Source organism: Sitodiplosis mosellana, unplaced genomic scaffold (genome assembly GCF_009176505.1).
Source record: "Sitodiplosis mosellana isolate CC-2019 unplaced genomic scaffold, AAFC_SMos_1.0 Smas_scaffold_6197, whole genome shotgun sequence".
NCBI classification, from domain to species: domain Eukaryota; kingdom Metazoa; phylum Arthropoda; class Insecta; order Diptera; family Cecidomyiidae; genus Sitodiplosis; species Sitodiplosis mosellana.
Genome location: NW_022601438.1, coordinates 1,597,020 through 1,620,104, shown reverse-complemented (window position 1 = coordinate 1,620,104; position 23,085 = coordinate 1,597,020). Strand labels below are relative to the sequence as shown.

The window sequence follows — 23,085 nt, the reverse complement described above, 5'->3', positions numbered from 1 at the left end:
AACAGTAAAATTCATGGTAGAATAATCTAGCTCTATTCAAACAAACAAACAAAAAAGGCTCATGTGAACATCAAAGACCGTTTTCGATGAACAAACGGCAAATAGAATTTTTAGTGCCATAAATCGACCGTGTTCACGTTTTCAGGAGATTTACCAATTCGGACAAAATAATTAAAACTGACGAAATTATGATTGATTATAATCAAAAGGAAACAAAACAAGCAAATATTGAAAATTAATTATTATGCTCAAACTATTATTACTGTGCAAATACATACATTGATAATGGAAATCATATAGCGACCGATTCATTTCGACAAGCAAAAACAAATTACAATTTCAAAACAATTAAAAACAATTGTTATTGCATATACAATGCTAGAAGACATAGATTAATACAATTGAGAAGAAAAAGCGAACTAATTGAGAATTTAATTTAAAAAATATATATATAAAAATATTAAAAAAAAAATGCAACATAACGGATTCATAATGAGATGAATGAGAAATGTTTGAATAACATAAAATTGAGCCTAAGGTATGTGCCTTTGCTATTTATATACATAACTTATTATTATACCAGAAATTAAACATAGAAAATATGAACAACATGACTCTTTTATTTCATTCAAAACATCAAATGAGGTGTGCAATGTGCTTTTCATACACACAGTTTTTGGATTGAATGAAACTCACCTCACAGTTGCAAAGTGTAAGTACGTGGGCGTATGTACATGGATACGACAGTTTCATGAGTTTGCCATTGTGGAAGAACCTGAGAATCTGCTTTACCGATTTCTATCCCATCTTTATTTCAGCAGCAATAACAACAAGTATTTGAACACCAGTTAGAGTTATTCTTTTCTTTTATTTTTTTTTTTTTTTTTTTTTCAAATAAAAAAGTTACCCGAAAAATTATTTTGTTTTTTAAAAATATTTATTCATCGTCATAATATGCTAATATAAAGTTTTTTTTTTTAATTATTTATTGGCAAGTTAATAACTTAAAATTAACATATTAAATTAAAGTCCTGTATTTTCATTTCGTAATTCGGTGTGCACAAATCGAAAAATTCCATCGTGCACACGCTTGTATCGTTTTTGTTTTCTCTTAATTAATTAATATTTCTTTCATTTTCGTTTCTTTTCTCTTCATTTTCGGTTGCTTCATCTGTTTCTTTTAAGTTGATAGTTGAAAATGTACACTTGTTTTGCTGTTTTTTACTCACATGCCGCAATTTCCGTCTTAGTTGCATGTGCTTGTTTTATGTTTCGTTTTTTTTTCTTTCTCCCTCAATCTGGTGAATTAAAAGCCATTTTGTGTGGTTTGGTGTGTACGTTAAATTTTAACTGAGTGTGTGTGGATTATTTTTTTTATCGTTTCATTGCATTTGTTGTTCCTTATTATTTGAATATAAAATTGGAATTGAATGCGCGCATCATCATCATTTTTTACCCTGTGTGTATTTTCTTATGCATTTCATGTTTAATTTCCGAAACGGTTTGCGTTAAACTTCTTATTTATTTATAAAAATTCAAAACGGCCTTGGAGATTTTCTATTCAATTTTTTTTTTCATGTTTTTGTTCAGTGATTTTACTATTTTATCCAGTGGATATGACTCTTTCCTATATAGGCCATTGATTTTATGTGAAAAATTGCAATATTTTGGTTACGGACACTTTTTTTGTGCTTTTGTCATCAAAATATTTGAAGCAAAATAGATTCCGAATCGAATCTTAGGATTTATCAAAAATTCGAGTTTGCTATCAATATTTGCAATTGTTCGTTTTCTCTCGTTTTCTTGATTTAATTTCACTTTTTGCGCAGATATGGAGTGACAACAAATATGTCACACATAAATATTCGGAAGTTTTTTTTTTTCATTCTTTGCACATTCTTTTCTTTCTCAATATTTCTAGCATTTCTGATTTCTGATCGTTAAACTAACAACATTTAACTTCATTTTTTTATGTTCGATAGGCTTACGATACGTCTACTTTTTTTTAAAGACCAAATAAAAAAGGATTTTAAAACATTAACGAAAGACTGACTAAACGAATCAACTATCTTCTCAAAAGCATGGTTGGATTCAACATAAAATATTTTTTCTTGATTTTTTTTTTCAATACACTTACCGAGAGATATGAAACGAAAAAATATATTTAAAAAAGGTTATAAACAATGTTTCACAATGTTATTTTTTCCTTTCAAGTGGAAGATAAAAAAAACATTTTTCATCTCTGCTTCTTCACTTTTTCTTGTTTAAAACCTAGATTTTTCTTTTAAATGTACACATGTTACGATTATATGCATAAATAAAGGACTGCGTGTGTAGTGTTGTGTTATTTTGTTCAACATTTCCTTTGAAGCCGAAATACGCGAAAAAGGATGATTAAAATATTTATGTATGTATATATATAGTAGGTGTTTGTGTCATCTCCCATTTATTTTCTTATAAAATAGTAGTTTTTAAACATGGCATTTTAGAATTTATTGTTATTTTCCTCTTTTGAATGGCTCAACGGAATCATATCTGGTCCACGAAGAAAAAAACGAACCATTCGCATTAGATTTGAGAGTGAAATTTTATGTTTTTTCCCCCTGATTGTGTGAGTCTTGGATAATAATTTGTGGCAAAAATCCGTACAAAAATTTAGTTGTTTTTCGTTTCGTTTTTTGGGAACTTGGCTTTGCTCATAAAATCACTATTGTTACGACTTATTTTTTTTCATTTCGTATAAAAAATTCGCGAAAAAATGGTATCATTTTCTTTGTTTTGTTTTTTTTCTCGCCCTCTTTTGCTCTCTAACTATTTTGCGGCAGCAATTAAAATATGAAATTAGTGGTTTGTATGTTAACTCTTTTTTCAGCTGAAGCAAATTTTTAATTTTGGCGTTATGCGACGCATTCCAAAAACCATCCAAATTCGAGCTTTTCAACTGATCGCAACTTTCCATATCCACATTTTGGCGATACCGTTTTTTTCGTTGATTTTGAGTAATTTATTTGAGTCAACTGTGATCAATACCAATTTTATTTGTCTGATTCAAAAATGGAACAAAAAAAAGTAAACGTTTTGATTAAAATAATAGTATTGCGATTTGAAATTTGTTTTTTTTTCTGAATTGGTAATCCTCAACCAAATGAAAAGTGTGCATCGTGTAGTGTGAATTTTGTGGTGTGCGAAATATCATCGAATACGAATTGCATCCCGTCACAAAGAAACAATGAATAAGAACGAAACCATAAACTTATTGTTAAAAACAAAACAGAAAAACATGAATGAAGAACAATTTTAATTTAAAAAAAAATAGCGAAATGGGGAAAAACAAAAATACAAAATACGTACATCTGCCACTAGTGATGGCTTCAAACGTTCGTTCGTTCGCTCGACAATTTAGAAAAAAAAAAAATTTTTGTTCGTTCGTTCGTTCGTTCGTTCGTTCGTTCGTTCGTTCGTTCGACATTCAGTTCGATGTTCGGTCCGAACAAAGTTTTTCTCATTTCAAAATCTCCCGAATAAAATTGGTATTACTATGAAAAATTATAATAAAAGCTAATAAAAGCATGAGCTGTAACGATTACATTATAAATTTGATCGATAAATCGAATTTTCTAATGTAAAAATTTTTTGTTCGGACCGAACATCGAACAAAATGAATGTCGAACGAACGAACGAACGAACAAAAAAATATTTTTTCAAATTGTCGAACGAACGAACGAACAAAACCTTTTTTTAAAACCATGTCGAACGAACGAACAAGCGTTCGAACGTGTTCGACGGCCAACATTATCTGCCACGTTATGAAGAATGAGCGAATGGCTGTCCATCAATGAATTTTCTTTCTAACTGCAATTCAATTTTACTAGAGATGATATAATAACTACACACATTTTTTTGTGTCAAAAAGCAACATTTGCTCAAGATGATGAGGCGAAGCTGCCACAATAAGTCGAAATTCAATTGCATTTTTCGTTACTGAATTTCTACTTAGTTTTGTACATTGAAATAAAAAAAAAACAAAAATTATGTGTACGTGTATGCCAAAATTGTTTTACGCAGAAAATTTAAATTGTTAGCAACATTTTATATACAGCAAAAATCTGAATAAAATTAAAAAACCGAAATTTGATATCGAATTGGTTTCTTTGTAAATTATACAAATTATGACTAAAAGTGTAAAGTGAATGGAAACAAAAATGGCACTCAAGTGCGCGAGAGTGGAATGAATGAATTGGTTCATTACATATCATTTTGCATTGCCTTGCGTGTTATTTGCTATCTAGAAGTGCCTCTTCTGTTTCGTGTCGCAATAAACAATTACAAAAACTGAAAAACTGAAAAAACGAGATGTGAGAAATTAGAAAATGAATTTGCAAACATGGGAAAATCAATACAGTGGTTGAACAGAGTGTTAAACAGAAAAAAGTGGTTAGTCAAATTGCGCATAAACTATATGTTAGCGTAAAACTGTAACGGTTAGATACATTTGAACGCTCTCCAGTTGAACAGGTGCAGCCATAGATTTCAGCTGGAAACTTTTTTGTTCTGGTTTGTTTTCTCGCACCAATCGCCAAATACGGGTTCACATTCATATTGTTAGTGACAAAAAAGGAATTATATGTATATAACTTTATCCTGGACAATATTTCGCCAACGATACGAACGAGCTGCTCCTATATTTGGCCAGTAATCATTGTGACTGTGATTGGTCGTGTTACAGTTTTCATTACAACAAATAATTAAACTAAACGAAAAATCCATTATGGTGCATCTTAATGTGAATGAGATCGATTTGGAGAGTGTTCAACACGAGAACTGTTGTTTGACAGACATCAACACACTTTTGTGTGATTTAGTTGAGAAAATATTTACCCTCATCATGATTCCCATTTGAACTACAAGCCAAGTGTTCACGATGCGACGAACCCGATGACTTATTCGATCCGTTTGTTATAGTCACTACAAATGACGTATTGAAGAGGAAAAAAATAAACAATAGACAAATGAACGTAATACATATGAAATGATTTGATTGGATAATTACTTTGATTTGTTTGGTGAATGATCGATGTAATGTCACTTTGCGATGCAGAAATGTCTTTGCTAGTTAGTACATCCGAACTAGATGAGCCTGTGAAATAAAAATTTTGATCCGGTTATGAAATATTTTGCCGAATAAGTCAATACACATGTTATTGTTCATGCAAGACCAAACGGAAGCAATAGGTATTGAGCAAATGAATTTTGATAGTAAAAATGATGAATGGAATTGACTAACCGGATGATATGTGACGTTCGCCATGACCGTATTGAATTGGTTGATATCCATGACTTGTATTGTATGTTCCTGAGTAGGGCATGTACACAGGTGGATTAGGAAGTGGAGCTATATCACTTGCCAGGCTATCAGTGTCCAGTTCAGGGCCTATTCGCATCTGTCTCGATCCATCACCCACCACATAGTAGCATTGCTCGGAAAAATTGAGCTTGTTGACTGTGTGCTTGATTAGATTGTTTCGCAGCATCGATGAAACGATGCGTCTCGCCTCGCGCCGATCATTTACGCCATCAACATTGGCCAACACCCAATTCACTGCATCAGCACCAATAAATGCGTTTGGTATAACAATTTTCAACCACATACGATCCCGTACCTCTAACCCACTATCGGCTTTGGTCATCGCCTTCACAATTTCCTCGAGGTTATTTCGATTCAGACGCTCTTGGATCATTAGCGATGGGTTTTGTAGTTGATTGGTCATTGTTCCAGCCAAACTGCCAATTCCAGTGCCGTGCATATGCCCATGCATACTTACGATTTCGGGATGATAACCGATCGATTCTTGGGCAGTTACCGCTTGCGTATGGGCCACCCAAGCACCCGGATCAATTGGCCGTACCGGTTCCGTTCGCGGTATTGTAAAGTATCCTTTGGGATTTGGATCCCAACATTTTGCTACAACTAATTTTATAGGACCTGGTTTCTGCACAACTTCACGCAACACGCGCACCGCTTCGTCATTTGTCATGTTCTCGAAATTAACATCGTTGACCTGACGGCAAAGTGTTCAACATGAATTTAGAAATAGACTTATCATAATGTTTGCATAAATTGTAAATGAAATGCTGTGATATTTCACCTGTAAAATCATGTCACCCGGTTCTATACGGCCGTCCAGAGCAACAGCACCACCTTTCATAATGCTTCCAACATAAATGCCGCCGTCACCACCGCGATTTGATTGCCCAACTGGAAAAAAAGACGATTTAAAAAGATTCAGTTGTGATGAACATTTTTTGGGGAAATTTTCTATCGACAATGAAACCAATCTGAAGGCAAAATTGGTAACGACAGAAATCGATCGACAACACATGACATGGCTGTTGTCTTATTCCTTACCAATTGATATTCCTAAGAAATTCACCGCTTCCATATTAATTGAAACGGTGATTATGTTCAGTGACATCGTTGAATCGGTAATTGAGCTATAACTAGATGTTCGGCTCATGCTGGGCGCTCGTTTCTTCCGACGTTGCGGTTTTTTTCGCACTTGCAATCGATGTACACTGCTGCATTCAGTCATATCTCTATCTAACGTAATTTCACTTTCTGTTTCGAATAAACTGGTCGCATCCAAATCGCTTGACATCACCGACGCACTCTGATATGTCAACGGATTCGGTGGGATGTTCATTTGGTGCTGCTGATATGCATTCAAATTTGCGTTTCCGGTTACTCCGCCGCCGCCACCCAGTCCAAGTGGTTTCCGTAGCGTTTGCAAATTTCCTACTCCGTTGCCCTGCTCACTATGCGGCACCTCCGAACAATTGTCCGATTGATTTGAACCATCAGCAGTCACCAGCTATAAAAAAAACATTTTGGGAGAAGGAAACATACATGTAGACATTTGAAGAGGCAAATTAAATTAGGGCCAACGGAAATTGGCTTCAATTTGTATAGACATACCCATGATATAACTCGACCATTGAACACGGGCAACACTGTTGATTCATCGACTATTTCCTCTTTCACCACTCTGCACACGCAAAAATCAAACAAAAAAAGTCATGAGGAACATCCTTCTGTATAACTCCCGTATCAACAGGAGGAAAATCAAACAAACAAGAGAGATTTGAATTCGAATGACTCACCCGAAATCGGCATCGACTGATTTGAAAAAGTACTTATAGTTACAGCTCTGCTTGTTTAGAACCATTTTGAAATCCCGTAGTGTGACTTGAGACGATGACAACGGAATTTTGACTAAGTATGGTGTTTGCTCATCGTCAATATAATAGATAACTTTTGTTTCCTCCATCGTGTCGTTTACGCGTCTAATCGATTCACTTTGATTTCATGCACACATTAAAAATAATATTACAATTTATGAGAGTGAAGAATGAGATTGGATGAATCTGAAAGGGACGGAAAGAAGAGAAGCAAAGTCAAAATAAATTTAAAAAGTACTTTCCAAAAGAATTTAAAGCAGTAAACGGGCAACGTGAAAAGAACAATCAAACAGTACGACGTCTAGCCCATTTATCATATTCGATGGATTTCCAATTGAAAAATCAATAAAGTATTCGCCGGTTCAAATGCGAATAAAATATAAGGGGGTTGTTGATTTCTTTGTTGTTGGCAAAGTGCATTGCAACGTTCGAATTGGTTCGACGCGAATCAAGTTCAATTTTGTGCTCAACGCAATTATCCGCTCGTTTGAGAAATATGACATGGGAGAAATTGTAGGCAGCACAGCGAATATAACAAATAATAATTTTGTTTCCGTTTGTTTTTGTTCCGATTTTCTTTTGAAATGGTTTGAGTACGGTGGCATCTCGTAGATTTGGCGAATGCTTAGACAATTTTTGTATTTAGACAGTGCCATGTCGAAAGTGCTTATTTATTTTCGGTCCATCATTTTTGCATTCGTTGTTGTTGTTATTATTGCCATTGCTTCTGCAATTGTACGTAAGCGCCAATGCGAACACACCCCGGCAAAATGTTTGGCTTTACACACATTATACGCGCGTATCGGTGACTATCATAATAGCGTCGTCTCGATCATATATTCGTCCACACGTCTGTACGGATTCAGAATAGACGTACAATATATACCGACATGCGTTTTATTCTCTTTCTCTCCCGTAATTTTTTGTTTCTTTTTTGGCTGCAATGTCCCTGTTGTTCGCTGGTATCCCGTGCATTGCATGTGTACACACACTTTTCTGAGATAGATAGAGAGGGCGAGAGAGAAGCAAAAAAATGGTATTTCTCTTGCGCTCTTCAACACCAAATCGTATTGTTCTTACTTTGGTTCTGTTCAGTCATTCTATTTATAACGTCATTATTATTTATACTAGTCTTCTTCTGTCTTATTTCATTTTGATTTTTATGTATCCTGTGGTCGACTGGTGTGTACATGCATTTTTTTCTCCATTGCACTTGTGCGCTCACTCTCTCTCCCTCTCTTTCTGTTTCGTACACAAATGATTGATTCGTATTTATTTTATTTGACTTTTTGTCTTCTCATTTCTGTCATCCATTTAGATACACAGGAAAAACCAATACTCAAGCTAACGAATCATTGCATGGTCAAAACAAATCGTTTGTCATGATATATAAGTAGGATAAGTATGTAATTAATTATTTATAATAATTCATGCCATTTTGGAAAACGGGGAAATGGCACCGTGTTTGGATTCGTAATGAATTCGAATCGACCGAAAAAAGCATATTCAAGTATTTCTAGTTTTGGCATTTGGTTTGTACGTATTGAACGAATGAAGTGTTTATGAGCGAGTAACTGGCTGGTTAAATGCATAAAATTTTTGGTTTCTCATTTCACAAACACGGACATCTCCTTCTGTTTTGTTATCGATACTCTTTTTCCAACATTTGTTGCTTTGTATTTGGTATATTTATCATCACATATTCTTCGTCGAAGCTATAAATTGATTCAAATGCACTGAGAAAATCCATTTAAAAAACCGAAGAAAATAAACCTTCTGAGCTAATGCATTTCACATACACACAATCCATATCTTGTACGTTGAGAAGAGCGCACAGCATGAAATCCACGGCCAAACACTGTAAATTGACACTCACGGCCTTACAGCGATTTCTAATCACACACCGCCAGTCAAGCATATAGAAAAAACAGAAAAATTCATAAAAACAACCAGATGAAAAAAAGAACTGATACAATCGAACACAATCGAAGACACAACCCGAACCAAATCGACTTATTATTTATTGACAAAAGGCTAAAATTTCTCACAAAAGAATGAATCAAATCGTGTATTTACTTGTAAAACTGTTGATGTTGTTCGGTGTGTATGAGACTTTTTTTAGCTGCTCAAAATACGCCACACACCACCGCTGTAAAAAAGTGTACAGCCGCTGTGACTTATGATGAATAAGCCACTCAGTGCGTGTATTTATTTTATTTGCAATGCTCTTCTTTTCACAATTCGATTTGATATTTTTTTGCACTTCTTCTCCGATTGTGTGTATACATGGAAATTGAATTCTTCAGACTATAGCTGATATATACACTTCAATGGGTGTTCGATGTGTCAAATTGAGAGACGCGAAACGACATGAATCGAACGCAAGAACACTTCATCATACACAATTTTTGGTTGCTGTTGTTATTGTTGTTGTTTAACATTCAATTTTTTTCTCGTCGTCGTCGTCGTCGTCAACATGCACAAAATGCAAGCAAAGACAAACACTCTACACTTATAGCATTTTACTAGTTGTTTGTTGTTTGGTTCAGGTAATAACCCTGTAAACAACACACAATTGGTTTTTTGCTGCTTCTCCCAAGCAAACGAAAACGTCTTGTTCTCTTTTTCTCTCTCTCTCTCTCTCTCTCTCTCTATGTGTTACTCTCGACAGCTCTTTAATACTGACTCTTGGTCTTTTTCTATGAGTTTTTGTTGTCTTGCACTGTGATCGTTTTAATTTTTTTCCCGTATATCTCGACGATTCGACGGCTCGTTTTTTGCCTTCTTCTTTTTTTCTTGGTAGTCGTCGTCGTCATTTGCGATTGACGAATGTGCATCGGTGTGTGCGTAGAGAGTTGTTAATATGGACGTTCGAACATCATCAGTATGTACTTTTTGCCGTTCGTTCTTTCTTCTTATTCTGCTATGCTACTTCACTTCTCTTGTATTTGCCTTTGCTTTTGATTTTGTTGTCGCTGTGTGTGCTGGAACAAGAAAACTATTAACTTGGCTCTCGCACCAATGTATGCGTGTCGATGCACTGGTGTGTATGTTCGTGTTCAGTTTCAGTGTGTGAATGTTGAAAAAATCCTACTATCATTGTTTCAGTCCGTATGTGATACGCGCTACGTTTGACAAACGAAATAGCGTGCCCACAGCGCCAGTGCACCAACAAATGTGAAATACACAAGCAAGCGCAGACACACAGAACAGGCGATACAACGAGAACAAAAGAGAAAAACACTCGACAATTGTTTAACACTTCGGCTTCGTGTATCGCACGATACATGTCGAATGAACAAGATGTTCACGCTACAAAGAAGTGAAGGGAAAAAAACACTGTAAGGGTATTCGATGACACACAGGTACAGTATTCGTTGGCGTTTTCGGTTATCACCGCTTCGTTTGTATGCGTGCGAAATAATGTTTTGTTTATGCGCACAGACAAACACACGACTGTATGTGCTTGTGTGTGTATGTGTGCTGCCAGAGAATAATATCCAAGAAATCAGCATAATAAGGAAAAAACGACATCGGTTTTATGGAAACAAGCAGTAATCTTTGCCAGTGCCACACAACAGAGAGTTGAGTGGGAAATTTGAAATTCCACAATACACATTTATGACGACAAAAATGGCAAAATTATTCCGGTGAAATGCAAATGGTGGTGATTTACGTCACTTTTATGGCAGTTTCAACTGATCTGATCATGGCAAAAAATGCAATCGCAATTTTTTTTTTTGCCAAAGCGTACGTACACATTTCTAAATTGAGACATTGGATTTAAAACCAAAACATTTGTAGATTGACAGCAGTGAGATTTCGGTGTTTTAAACACCCGTGGAACCGTGATTTTGATACTAAAAAATAACAACACATGTTTATTATACCATCTCACAATTGCCATCGAACACATATTTCTTATCGCATATAAACACATCCGCGGATGTGTAGAAAGGCAGGATATTATTTCCTCAGAAAATTATTGTACTATAGGTCCGGGATTACATAGATCACTTTATAAAATGAAGTTGAAATCCTTTGCTCACATCGTTGCCACTTGGCATAAGTTCCGATCAAAAGTGGGTTTGTTTTTTGAATACGTACATAGAAGTTCACTCTGTTGTTGCCAATCTTTGAATTTTGGTCATATACTTCGCAATGGCTATGGCTTTTGTTAATTGATGAAAATTCAAGGGGAAACGACGGAAAAAACCACCTTTCAACGGATGGAAACCCAAATACAGCTTCGAATTGAAATAAAAACGTCAAAAGGACATAATGAGAAATTTCGGCCTTTTATTAAATGTAAACATCTAATAATAATATATTGAACATAACATTTGAAATGATTGATTGGAACTAGAAAAATCGATTCCTTTATTTTGTTTTCTGTTTCTTCTTCTCAATAGTTTATATATGTGTAAATTTCAAATGAATTCTCACGATGTGTGGGCACTGTAGCTATGCGATCCATATCACTCGCTTAACAAGTCATCATCATTTATATCCTGAAAAATTGGAATAGGCGACAAAATGCATGAGTAAGAAAATAGAAATGAGTGCTTAAAATGCTTAAGAATGGAATGAGTTCAACTTACGGAAGTATCTACATTATCATCTAATTGAATGCCCTCGATTTCCAGTTCGAATTCGTCGAGTGAGTTTTTCCGTTTGATTGGTGGTGACGATCGTTTTTCCGTGGCGGTTGAATCGGGCTGTTGCGCGGCTATATTTGGTTCGGAAGTGGGTTTCGTCGCTGCTGGTGGTGGTGTTGTATCTGTTGAAGGTTTTGAGAAGTTTTGTTGCTGTACAATTGGTACGATTCCATCTTCGTTGGCGGTGGCTGCACTCGCCGACAGCTTCAAATGTGGATCGTATTCAAATTGACCATGTTCTTCGGCCTCTTGCATTTCATCCAATGCTCGCCGTTCAATGTTCAACGGCACTTGTGGTGCTGCTTTTGCTGGCAATACTCGATTTTGTGATAGCAAGAACTGTTCCGTTTTCAGGGCATCGTTCAGACCGGGGAATAAATTCTCATATTGCTCTGGATCGGCAAGACTTTGACCAGCTTTTTCATTGATTTTTGCTAATTCATTTCGCCACAGCCCAACCACATAGGAAATTTTGCTTGGAATGTACGTGCGCGCAAAGAATGCCGCCTCTGGCAAACGATTTGTATTTATTAAAATTTCTAGACATTTATCCAAATCACCCAACAGGAACATTGACAAAAATGAGATGTTGTGTTTTCCCTGCGATGCACCCAATTCACCAAGATTACGCACCATGCTCTCGTCACCCGAACTGGTGGCCAACAACAATAAACCGCCAAAGTCATTGGCGCGCTCCAAACACTCTTTCACCAAATCGAATTTATTTTGTTTCGTTGCCACTTCGGCGAGTTGCGACCATTTCTGTGGATTTTCCGTTTCACGTGCCAATTCGATGGCCGTTTTTAGATCGCCAATTTGCAGTGCCAAATCAAAACGATGCTCACTGTCGGTCGATACTTGTAATGCCTGCTCTTTGAAACCTTGTTTCTCGAGGAAGTGAGCGACACGAGTTCGATGCTCTTTTGGTATTGTCGGCAACACACGATCGGCCGTTTCAAAATCTCTTCGCATTACGGCCGTTTGGTACTCTAATACTGACAGCAACAATGAAAAGCTGGTTACATTCAATTCTTTGTCACCCAAATACAAACTGAAATCGGCGGTAAATTTGGAATATGTTAGTTGATTTTCACTGTACAATGTACATATATGGAATAAATTTTAGTTTAAATGTTACATACCGATTATCTTTTGATACGTAGCCTAACAAATACATTGTTCTATCCAAATGAGATACTGTCACAATCTCACCGCCGACATAATAATTGATTCGATTCACTGAATTCGTATAGATGAAGCAGTCGCCTACCCACAAACCAGTTTTCACTTGTTCTGGCACTTCTCCGAGAACCTACAGATATTCACATTTATTTTAAATGATTCATTCAATTCGGATCAGGAAATGTGTGTCTTTTTTTATTTCATTCAAATGGAACGAAAATAAAAAAAAAGCGTAAAAACACCTACATCAAATGCTTCTTCGAGACCATCTTCACCGAGACCTTGCTTGGCTTCGATTGCAGCTGTGATTGCGCCAGTGTCAACTTGAAGGATGAAATAGCAATCGTCCGTGGCCAAACAAACCAAGTTTCCTGTTTCATTCCAAAAGACATTTCTGTAACGATAACGGCCAAATCGTCAGTTTTCAGAGAATATTTCACAAAAAAATTTCATATTGATAAAATGAAAACTAGAACAACTGTATGGAATAGTGTATTCTACAAGTAAACTCGCAATCAACTGAAAAGAAAATCAGCAAATAGAAAACCGAACTAAAACCTACTTCGGTTGAACTTCGATTCTTCGGATCAAATCGAGCGATTCCCAGTCGTAGAATGAAAGACCGGCCGATGTTTTCACACCCAACAAATAACCGCCGAAAATGCCCTCAGCTCCATAGTCTGGTGTGAATGATTTGCGTTCTTTGAAGTTGCGGAATAGTTTGACCGTGCCGGATGTTTCGCGTATCGCATACTCGCTGCTCTCCAGCGCCCATACAAACTCTTGAGCCGATCCGAATGCTTTGTTCCGCAATGCCATTGATGTGTAAATGATGTATTCACCGTCGCCGCACACCACCACAAACCGTCCGTTTGGATTATGTGCAATGGTTTGTGGATAAATTTCGCATGCGCCCATATCTTTTGCGGCAACGGCCAATCGTTCGCCATCCTTAATTTCGGTGCCTTCCGGAATGGCTTTCAAATTGACTTGTTGCATTTCGGAATGTTTGGCCCAAATGATTTTGCCACCATTCACATCCATCGACATAGCTGGCTCTTCGCGACCAACCTTGATGATGATCGATCCTTCATCGTAACCGAGAGCCACATTGTTGGTGCCACGCATACATGCAATCGTCCACACTCGTTCGAAGCCATAGTTCAATGATGTTTCCAGTCGATATGTGCCCGAATGCCAAATACGAACGGTGCCATCTTCTGAGCCGGTCAATACAATCGGCAATTCGGGATGGAATGAAACGGCTGAAATGTTCTGTGCATGACCTTCGAGCGTTTGAACGCATGTCTTATTTTGATAATCCCAGATTTTGACCAATCGATCATCAGCACCGGAAATCAAATACGGTTTATCGCCACCATGATAATAATCAACGCAGTTCACTCCTTTGTCATGGCCGTCAAGTGTGAAATTTGCAACATTTGATCCTAGTTGCCACACCTTCACCGTACGATCCAACGATGCACTAGCAAATGTATTATTATCTTTCGGATTAAACACGATTTGCATAACATAATGTGAATGTCCTTCGAATACGCGTTGATTGGCCCACATTTTCTCCCAGTTCCATAATTTGATCAACATGTCATCACTACTGGTGAGAATCAGTGGTTGCGTTGGATGCACCGCAATACAACGCACATAGTCCGAATGTGCTTCAAACGAATGAACCTTTTCCAATGTATTGTAGTTGAAGACACGAATCTAATCGAAGACGATGAAAACAAAACAAGCAAATGACGTCAGTTTAGTTGATTCAATCGAGCGACGGCGACGGGTTCATAAGTTTAAAAAAAAACACATTTATTGATTACTCACTTGCATGTCATCGGATCCAGTGACTACCCAATTTTTTCTGGCAATGAATCTTGCACATCTGACGGGCAAATCACACACCTGAACAAACAACACATTATTCAAAACAGACACAGAGATTTTATTATTTAATTTGGGATGGATTGGAAATTGGAAGAAAAATTCTTCGACAAAATTCGACATACCTCAAAATCTTTGAACAACTGTTGGTTTTCATAATTCATGACATGAACATGGCCATTGTACAAAGCACACAACATCCATGGTTCTGTCGGATGCAAGTCAACACATTTCACTCGATCTGAACGAGACGTCAAACGTCGTTTGATATCCAACCGAAGCGGCTGCAAGTGGAATATAAAAAGAAAATTCATTAGAAAAAAACAACGAAACAAAAGTGTCATTGCGATTCGCCAATCCGATAATCGCGAAATCCAGCCGAATCGAAAATGTACCCAGTTGTGATTGTATGGTTTACGATTTGCCACGCCGATTCATGTTTGATGAGTGGAAAGTCAATTCAGCCGATTTGACACATAAACAATTTTTGGGTGTCACTTGTATGGTGTCGAAATTGGTAGACTTTCCTGCTTTTTCATTTGATGGATGCCAACAAATTGTGAATGATATTAATTTTACACTTGCAAAATGTGTAGCGACATTTCATCAGCAAATCCAGGTGGTGAAATGCATTTTAAGCCAAACAAAGTGGCAATCCTCTGATATCCGCACGCTTTTTGGGCTAAATCATTAACACTTTCTTTACACATTTTCGATTCGCAAAGATTTCATTTTAATTCTCCCTCTCTCTCTCTCTCTCTCTCTCTCTCTCTCTCTCTTTTGCAAGAATTTGTGTCCATTAATTTCCGAATAATTACCATTTTGTATGAATTGTTTCGTGTTTTGTTGACAAAAGAAAAATTAACAAGTCGCCTTTCACGATTCACTAGTCGTGTGTCTCTTTTTTTATCTCTCACAGGTTTTTTTGTCTGATTTACCGAATGAACAAAACTGTCTACAAACACAAAAATATACTGGATGGATGAAGAACTAAAAAATACACTCGATTGGCTTCAGTTTTTGTTTTGCGTGCACTATTTCACATTAAATGTCTTTTAATTCAAACACCCTTTTTTTGTCACACCAGAATTGCTACGCTCTTTTTGTACTACGAATTAAAGACACAGAATTTTTCTATACAGCAGAGTACATCAAGTCTTCGGAATTTTGACACATGACACGTCATGAACATTTTGAAAACATGAACGTAAACGTTTGGGCTTTCGTATTTCCCAAATACAAATCGCACGGTTTTGTTGTCAACTATGACTTTGGTACACGGATTGCCCGATTGAAATGTGCGGCATCGGCACTGCAGACATGAGTGGTGTTGTGCATTAACAACGATACGCGGCATTCTTGGTGGGGCATTTGAAATCGAATTACGTGGTTATGAAATGCTCGGAAATCAATGAATGTCAAATGTTGGATATATTTTTTTCTGGGCAAATGCTATTATCGTTATTGCGTTTCAACGTACTTATGCATATTTTATATGACAAGAAACTTATTTTTGTATAATGATGAATCATGCTTATGAAGCAACGATTTTAATTACCAAGCAATTTGTATATGTTTACCCATTATCTGTGAAAGTTCTCCGAATAAATTAATACGCACAGTCAAAATAAAACGACGTTTTTTTTTCTTTCTGTAAATATTTCGTTTTCTTCTTCACATTTTTATTGATTGCTTTATAAACAATTTTGTTGCATATTTTTATCGACGGTAAAATGACTTCTTCTAAAGATTTCAGAAGCGTTTTTTGTTGCACGTCATCAGTACCGGTCAAATATACAACTGGCCCGTCGTGGCCAACCTTAGCGTTCGTTTATCTCTGATCATGACCGAGGACGACGTCATCGGTGCCACGCTCAAATGCAATTGCCCAGGCCCTTCCGAAATCATGGTTCAACGTTGTTTAAATGTTTCGGTGTACCAAATGCGTAGTTTTCATAACTCTTAGAAGTTTGAACGCATGTCTTCTTTTAATAACTCTTCGACCCAGTGTGGAAATGAAATGCTGGTAAACAATGTCTAGATTTATTATGCAAAATTCAAGTTCACGTGTTAAAAATCAACTAACTAAAGTATCTCTGTTTTTTTTTTGCTTCGACGCTTGTGATTCAATCATTTAAATTACGAAGCAATTTTCATTCTTTTACCTTTGGCCATTACATGTGGCAGTGGTCGAAATAAATGAATCAAATCTCATTTTTAAACAAAAGACATTTTCGGTAGATTCTTAAATATTTGCTTTGTATTTCTATTGATTGCTTTACACAATTTTGTGACTTGTTTTCATTGACGGCAAATTAGCCGCTAGTAAAGACGTCCAGATCAGTTGAATATAGACATAGTCTTGAAATGGTCTCCATTATGAAATTCAAATAAAATTTCCGAAAAAAGTTATCATTTTTCTCCTACTGGGACCGGCCTAACCGACCATTAAAACCGAACCCATTCTGCGTTAGGTTCTTGGTGAACAAAGCCCTGGCGAGCTTTTTCCTGTTGTTCCGCCTCAGTATCGTTGGAATTACTTGTCAATTGATTGTACAACTGTAATGAGAAACAACGTTATTTGATTCAGACAAATGTGTAATAAAGAAGTATGCGGATGTTCAGTATATGAAAAAACACGAAAACTCGTATCTTCGTTTATTGTACGCAAGAAAAAAAAACGGGGTCGAAGTCTTCTATAAAATCTATGTATTACTTAAAACTAAAGTCTTTCGGAAATTCATATCGTGTGGTTTATGTCACTTGGGAGAGTATTGACTTTAGACTAAAGCTCGCTTGCTTTGGCAAATAAATTTGGATTTGAATGAGTTTTAAAGTTCGAAAAACAAAAATAGAATCAATCAATCAATCCTTCTAACTAAAATAAATCGAGTATAAAGAATTGGGATGGTGCATTTCGATTTCGTGCAGTAAACGTCATTGTTTGCGAATTATCTTAGCTTAGAGAATCGTATCTTTTATATCTTTGGCAACATTATAAACCTTTTTCGATGAATTGAGCGTCCATTCGACGCCATCGCCTATCTTTTCGCCTGCCTTTCGTACGGCATTTCCAATGCTTTGACTTGAGAATGTTTCTTGGTCGATGTGAATGTTGTAGTTATTTTCTTCTTCGTTATTCTTTGGGCATCCCGATTGATTGATAATACTCAGATCGTATGGGTCAACGTTGAACGAACCGAGGCGGGTGCGCATCTACAAAAGAAAATAGAATGAAAGCGGTTGAGTAACTTTCTCAAAGCAAAATGTTTGGAAGAGAGAAAAAAAACAGAGTCATCAGCTTACCTTGTCAACATACAACTTGTCCAAATCACGGTTTCGAGACAAGAGTGTTGCACTTTGACGGTGAGCGAATGTGAGCTTCTGGCATGTGAATATTCCGGCATAGGTTTCGTAGTCAGTCATGAAGATCGTGAAATCGGACTCACCAATCGGATCTAAATTATTCAAGGTGAAAGGAATAAATTATTTTGAATGAATAAGAAAGAGACACCAAATTACTTGGTCAATCTTATCAAATGATTCGGTTCGTTTGAGCGTAGAATATATATATTATAAATAGAACTCACTCAACGGGAATTTAACACGCATTTTGGCTGGGAGCTCCGGAATGGGTACCGACAATTGCCCGGTATAGCTGTATTCATGTTTAAGTGGTGTAAGACCCAGTGCAAAATGCTGTGATACTTGCTCGATGAAATATTCGCCGGGCTCCTCGCCACGCGTTACATTATACACCAAACACGACGAAGCGGTGGATGTTTTTTGAATGGCATACCAAACACCTAAAAACTGTCGAAATACGAAAATGAAATAAAATAGATAAATTATGCTTTTCCGTTCGTGCGCGTGTACTTATTCTAACCACATTCATTTTTTTCAATTTACGATCAATCAAAACGCAAAGGCGATCTTTTTCATTTCCGAGACACATATTCAAAATGCAATTGGTTATGTCAGAGGTTTCAACATTATTATCATGTTATCGCATTGTTTGTGTACAGTTTACAAAAACGGAAGCATAGCAAAACCAATGTACTGAGAACAAAGTGAGACAGCAAATGTGCACGCGCGCACGCTTCAACAAAAAGACAAAAGATTTTTGTGCTGCGCAGCAGAAAAAAAAGTCACATACATAAAAAATACAATAAAATGAATACTCGAAACGAAAAGATTGTGTCGCGCGATGTTGTAAACCATAACGTTTACACGATCACCCGAGTTGATTTAACGGTAATTGTATGAATATTCAAACGTATGGTTTCTCTGTTAGTTTTGACGCTCGGACGGGGGGGGGGGGGGAAACAGAGAACAAAAATATTAATCTCAATTCGCGCCGTCGGCGCGCTTGGAAATCTTATCATCAAAAAGGTCAGTTGATGCGTTTCGAATAAACGAAAAACAGGAACAAATCTCCTGTTTTGCTATTGACCGCCGTACGTTGTGTATTACGACTTTAATTAAATGTGACTGTACAGTAAAATACTTTTACAATGTTGAAATTGTGACATTTTCGTTTGGGGACTTTTCTTTCATAGTCTTTAGGATTTCTTCTGTTTTACTTGAACAAATGTTAAATGTTTTAACTACCAAAAAACACACAAAATACAGATCATTTATGATTTTACTTTGTTTTATGAATAATATTCATTGAATATTGAACATACTGACAAGCTGGGTTTTAAGGGGATTGTAGAAATGTCAAGACTAGTTAACCAAAGATTTGAGTAAACATAATTTGAAAACAAACAAAAAATCCTTACCCTTTTGATGTCAAAATCCATCATCGGTGCAACTGAAGGACACTCCCCGGTGTGATATGTATGGCCATGGCCATAATGAACAAATGCTAAAACAGCCAACACTACAATTCTCAGCATTGTCGCTTATTATTTTTACGTACAAAGTTCAATGACTAATTCTGAAAAAAAGAAATGACACATTTTTTAGAGTGAGTGAGAGGTAATGGAAGTTGGTTTCTCAAGCAAATACATTTATCTACACGGAGAAGATAATTCTTTGAATAATAAAAATAGTCATGAATCACTGACAATAATTAAGTTATTGTAGTGTTTGACAACAAAGAAATTATGAATTTTATACATGATAATTTTAGCATAACCGCAACAACAACAGATAAATAGTCACACAACAACAACGAGAATTAAATTGGATGATTCTGACAAATAATTTAATTCTTAACCGAAATAATTTTAACGTCTACGATAAGAATATATAATCACAGAAATATAAAACTATCTATTCATTGTGATTGGCTCGCTTCGAAATAATTTTTTTTCTTTCATTTCGAATTATAATAATCTATATTAGCACACTTACACAATAATAATAAAAATAATATTAATAATAATAATAATAAAAATGTGTTCAACGATGAACAGCTCCTGAGATTTTGAATTTTTATCGCAGTGCCACAAAGTGAATGGACAAATGACACAAGTGATTCGATTGATGTGTGATGTAAACGGTATGAAGTTTACTGGACAAATGATGGAGCTCACTGACAAGACAGTTGTTTTTAAAAGATTTTTTCGTCTCTCTTTGTTTGTGTTCTGGTTAATATGTTGTCGTGCTGTTGTTGCTACTTTTGCTGCTGCTGTTATTGCTGTTTGTTGACTGCGATATGGATTTGTATACGCTTGTAGTTGTCTCGTCATACAAAACATTCAAACGACACACAAACAAATCAACACAAACCGAACTTCGCCGTCTTAATGTATTTGTTTGTGTTTGCCTCTTTCTCTGCTGTTTGCATAAATTATTCTCTCGGCTCTCTTTATCGCCCAGGTTTTTCTTTACGATTTAAATTAGTGATTTTATGCTCTCTTTCTCTTTCTTTTCTGTGTGCTGTGTGAAGGAAAGCGCACGGTTGAATCATCAATATTACGACGAATCATTCAATGGATTTGATTTATTCAAACCGCTTCTATCATTCACTTTATTTTAATTAGACAACACAAACCACATGTATTCTGCACATACGGATTAGGTCATTGCAATTACAAAGTGCACCTGTTGGCTTTTGCACCCATTCTTGCGTGCAGATTCGCTTTTTATGTCCGGACACGCAAACTTGCCATTAATACAGAGAAAAACTTGCAATGAAATCCCCACAAAAAATCAGATGCGATATAAAAAAAAATACAGCCTACAAAATATCGGTGAACTTTCGCTGCTCCATTCATATTTTATGTTCGAGATGTAACACACGGCCAATCAACTGTCTGAACTCGTTTCATCTTTCCTGCACCATTCGCAACAATCAATTAAAGCATTTCCCCACGATAAATCCGATTTAGTTTGTCTGTCTCTTTCTCCGTCATTCATGTTTACATATATTTTATGGCATGCGAAACAAGTTGACTAGCCAGTCTAGCACATGGAAATGACTAATCGTTACAATTCGTAAGCCGCATTATGTATTTGCTGAAAGGCAAATGTAAACAAAATATACCGTAAAATATCATACAAACCATTTCAAAATGATTCCGGTAGCTGTGTGTGTTTGTGACATGCTTCATTCCAGAAAAAACGAAAAATATATTCTCATATATATTATAGAATTATAGATATTGAAACATCTATTCTTTCTCCATTCGGTAATGATACGTTTTTTTCTTACACGACGCTTAGCATACATTGTTTCTAGTGACGAATCACACGTAAGATAACGAATAAATTCGTTCATGAAATCATTGAGAGTCAGTAAGTGAACCTGTTATGACTCATGCAAATGATTGTGCCACTTAAGCAAAAGAATACACGAGCAGAAGAAATGATACGATTTTTTTAGAACTTTAAGTTAATTTAATGGGCTTCAATTGGCACAAACAGACGTCATCTGTATGAAGAAAAACTATCCATATGAACATATTTGAATGCCTCAGACGATAAGCTTTGAAATGCTCTACCGTAATACTTGATAATCCAAGCTATTGTCATAAGTTGATCTGAGCATTTTTTTCTGCTTATGTCCAAAGTTCTAACGTACAAAGTATAGGCAATATTTTTATAGCCTCCAAAAAATTCTGCTGATTGCTGCTAATTGCACACATATGACAACTAATTACTGCTGTAAAGTAAAAATGGTTTTGGGCGACTTAAGTATTCACGGAATTAGAACAGGTAATAGCATTAGGTCTAATAATAGCTCAGATAGTCTTTTGCACCATGTCAATGAACCTAAAATTCTGGTCTGTTCTCTAATTTATCGAACAGCCAGTACTCACCTCCATATTTTCGGTTAAGAAGGAGAACATGTACAACCAATCCCGAGAAATTCAAAGCAATTTGCTAGTTCGTCATAATTTATTTCTTTACCACCTGAAATAGACCACCAGAAAAATATACCATGAATAACAACAAAGCGGTATCATCCCTGAGTTCTACTTTGTAATTTCCGAGTTTTTTGTTTTTTGAATTTCAAACGATTTTCAGTAATCAGTAGCCAAAATTGTAAACAACTTTTGGATTTAAATGGAACTCATTATGTTGAAAGAAATATTTTGGCATTTGTTTATCACTGGATTATCCCGCTTGGCACTGTTTGCTCTCTGTTAGGCAAATTCCTAGAAGACTGATTAAAGCTGGATGCAATAAAAGTATCGCATTGAAATTCGCTGGATTTTAATCATGTCATTTGTCTGGAATTTCCGTGGCTTTGAATCGACGTCGTCATGACGATCGATGTCTTTCGTAAATGGCTCTTTGATTGATGGGTGATTGTCGTGATAATGCCGGTGATTGCGCTTTAAGCGGCATCTTACTGGTATTCAATGAGCATGCTTGAATCCATAAAAAAATAGTTGAAGACTTACGCTTCACTTTGGAATTTAAGATTGTTTTTTGAGGATTTTTTTAAAAAAATGAAATTTGTTCCTTAACTGAAGCCCATTTTCCAATAGAAATATTTTTTATGTAGTTTGCAATAAGAGCCTCAATCAGAAATTAAGTCTCAAGTCAAAGTTTAGCAAAATAATCGGTATTCATCATATTGTTTAAGCGTTTTTCTACGTTTTTACTTTTTGCTTCGAAAATTTATATAATGAAGATAAACATGTTAAATAATCAT

General features: G+C 36.0%; 3 protein-coding genes across 9 annotated transcripts; all 3 read right to left on the bottom strand.

Annotated features, from left to right (window-relative positions):
- Positions 1-1,140: 1,140 nt before the first annotated feature.
- On the bottom strand, positions 1,141-10,532 carry LOC129577597 (segment polarity protein dishevelled). Of its 6 annotated transcripts, none has more exons than XM_055464956.1 (10): positions 9,313-10,371; positions 9,010-9,128; positions 7,159-7,422; positions 6,974-7,043; positions 6,407-6,869; positions 6,147-6,256; positions 5,285-6,059; positions 5,051-5,137; positions 4,879-4,965; positions 4,030-4,340 (listed from the first exon to the last, which is right to left on the bottom strand). In XM_055464956.1, exons 3-10 carry the CDS (start codon positions 7,323-7,325, stop codon positions 4,324-4,326), a joined length of 1,776 nt encoding a protein of 591 aa, XP_055320931.1. In that variant the 5' UTR covers positions 7,326-7,422; positions 9,010-9,128; positions 9,313-10,371; the 3' UTR covers positions 4,030-4,323. The 6 variants fall into 6 exon arrangements, with proteins under 6 accessions (XP_055320934.1, XP_055320931.1, XP_055320930.1 ...); XM_055464955.1 differs by having other exon boundaries at positions 9,036-9,128; positions 9,313-10,370; XM_055464959.1 differs by lacking the exons at positions 4,030-4,340; positions 9,010-9,128 and adding an exon at positions 1,141-3,043 and having other exon boundaries at positions 9,313-10,532.
- A 983-nt stretch (positions 10,533-11,515) lies between these two features.
- Positions 11,516-17,277, bottom strand: LOC129577594 (coatomer subunit beta'). Of its 2 annotated transcripts, none has more exons than XM_055464950.1 (9): positions 17,138-17,277; positions 15,791-17,009; positions 15,098-15,256; positions 14,916-14,993; positions 13,639-14,801; positions 13,323-13,470; positions 13,037-13,206; positions 11,838-12,945; positions 11,516-11,747 (listed from the first exon to the last, which is right to left on the bottom strand). In XM_055464950.1, exons 2-9 carry the CDS (start codon positions 15,791-15,793, stop codon positions 11,715-11,717), a joined length of 2,862 nt encoding a protein of 953 aa, XP_055320925.1. In that variant the 5' UTR covers positions 15,794-17,009; positions 17,138-17,277; the 3' UTR covers positions 11,516-11,714. The 2 variants fall into 2 exon arrangements, with proteins under 2 accessions (XP_055320925.1, XP_055320926.1); XM_055464951.1 differs by having other exon boundaries at positions 15,791-16,995; positions 17,138-17,273.
- LOC129577595 (apolipoprotein D-like) lies at positions 17,211-20,535 on the bottom strand. Its single transcript, XM_055464952.1, has 6 exons — positions 20,334-20,535; positions 19,757-19,914; positions 18,563-18,785; positions 18,279-18,430; positions 17,976-18,188; positions 17,211-17,531 (listed from the first exon to the last, which is right to left on the bottom strand). Exons 2-6 carry the CDS (start codon positions 19,871-19,873, stop codon positions 17,421-17,423), a joined length of 816 nt encoding a protein of 271 aa, XP_055320927.1. The 5' UTR covers positions 19,874-19,914; positions 20,334-20,535; the 3' UTR covers positions 17,211-17,420.
- Between the last annotated feature and the right edge of the window lie 2,550 nt (positions 20,536-23,085).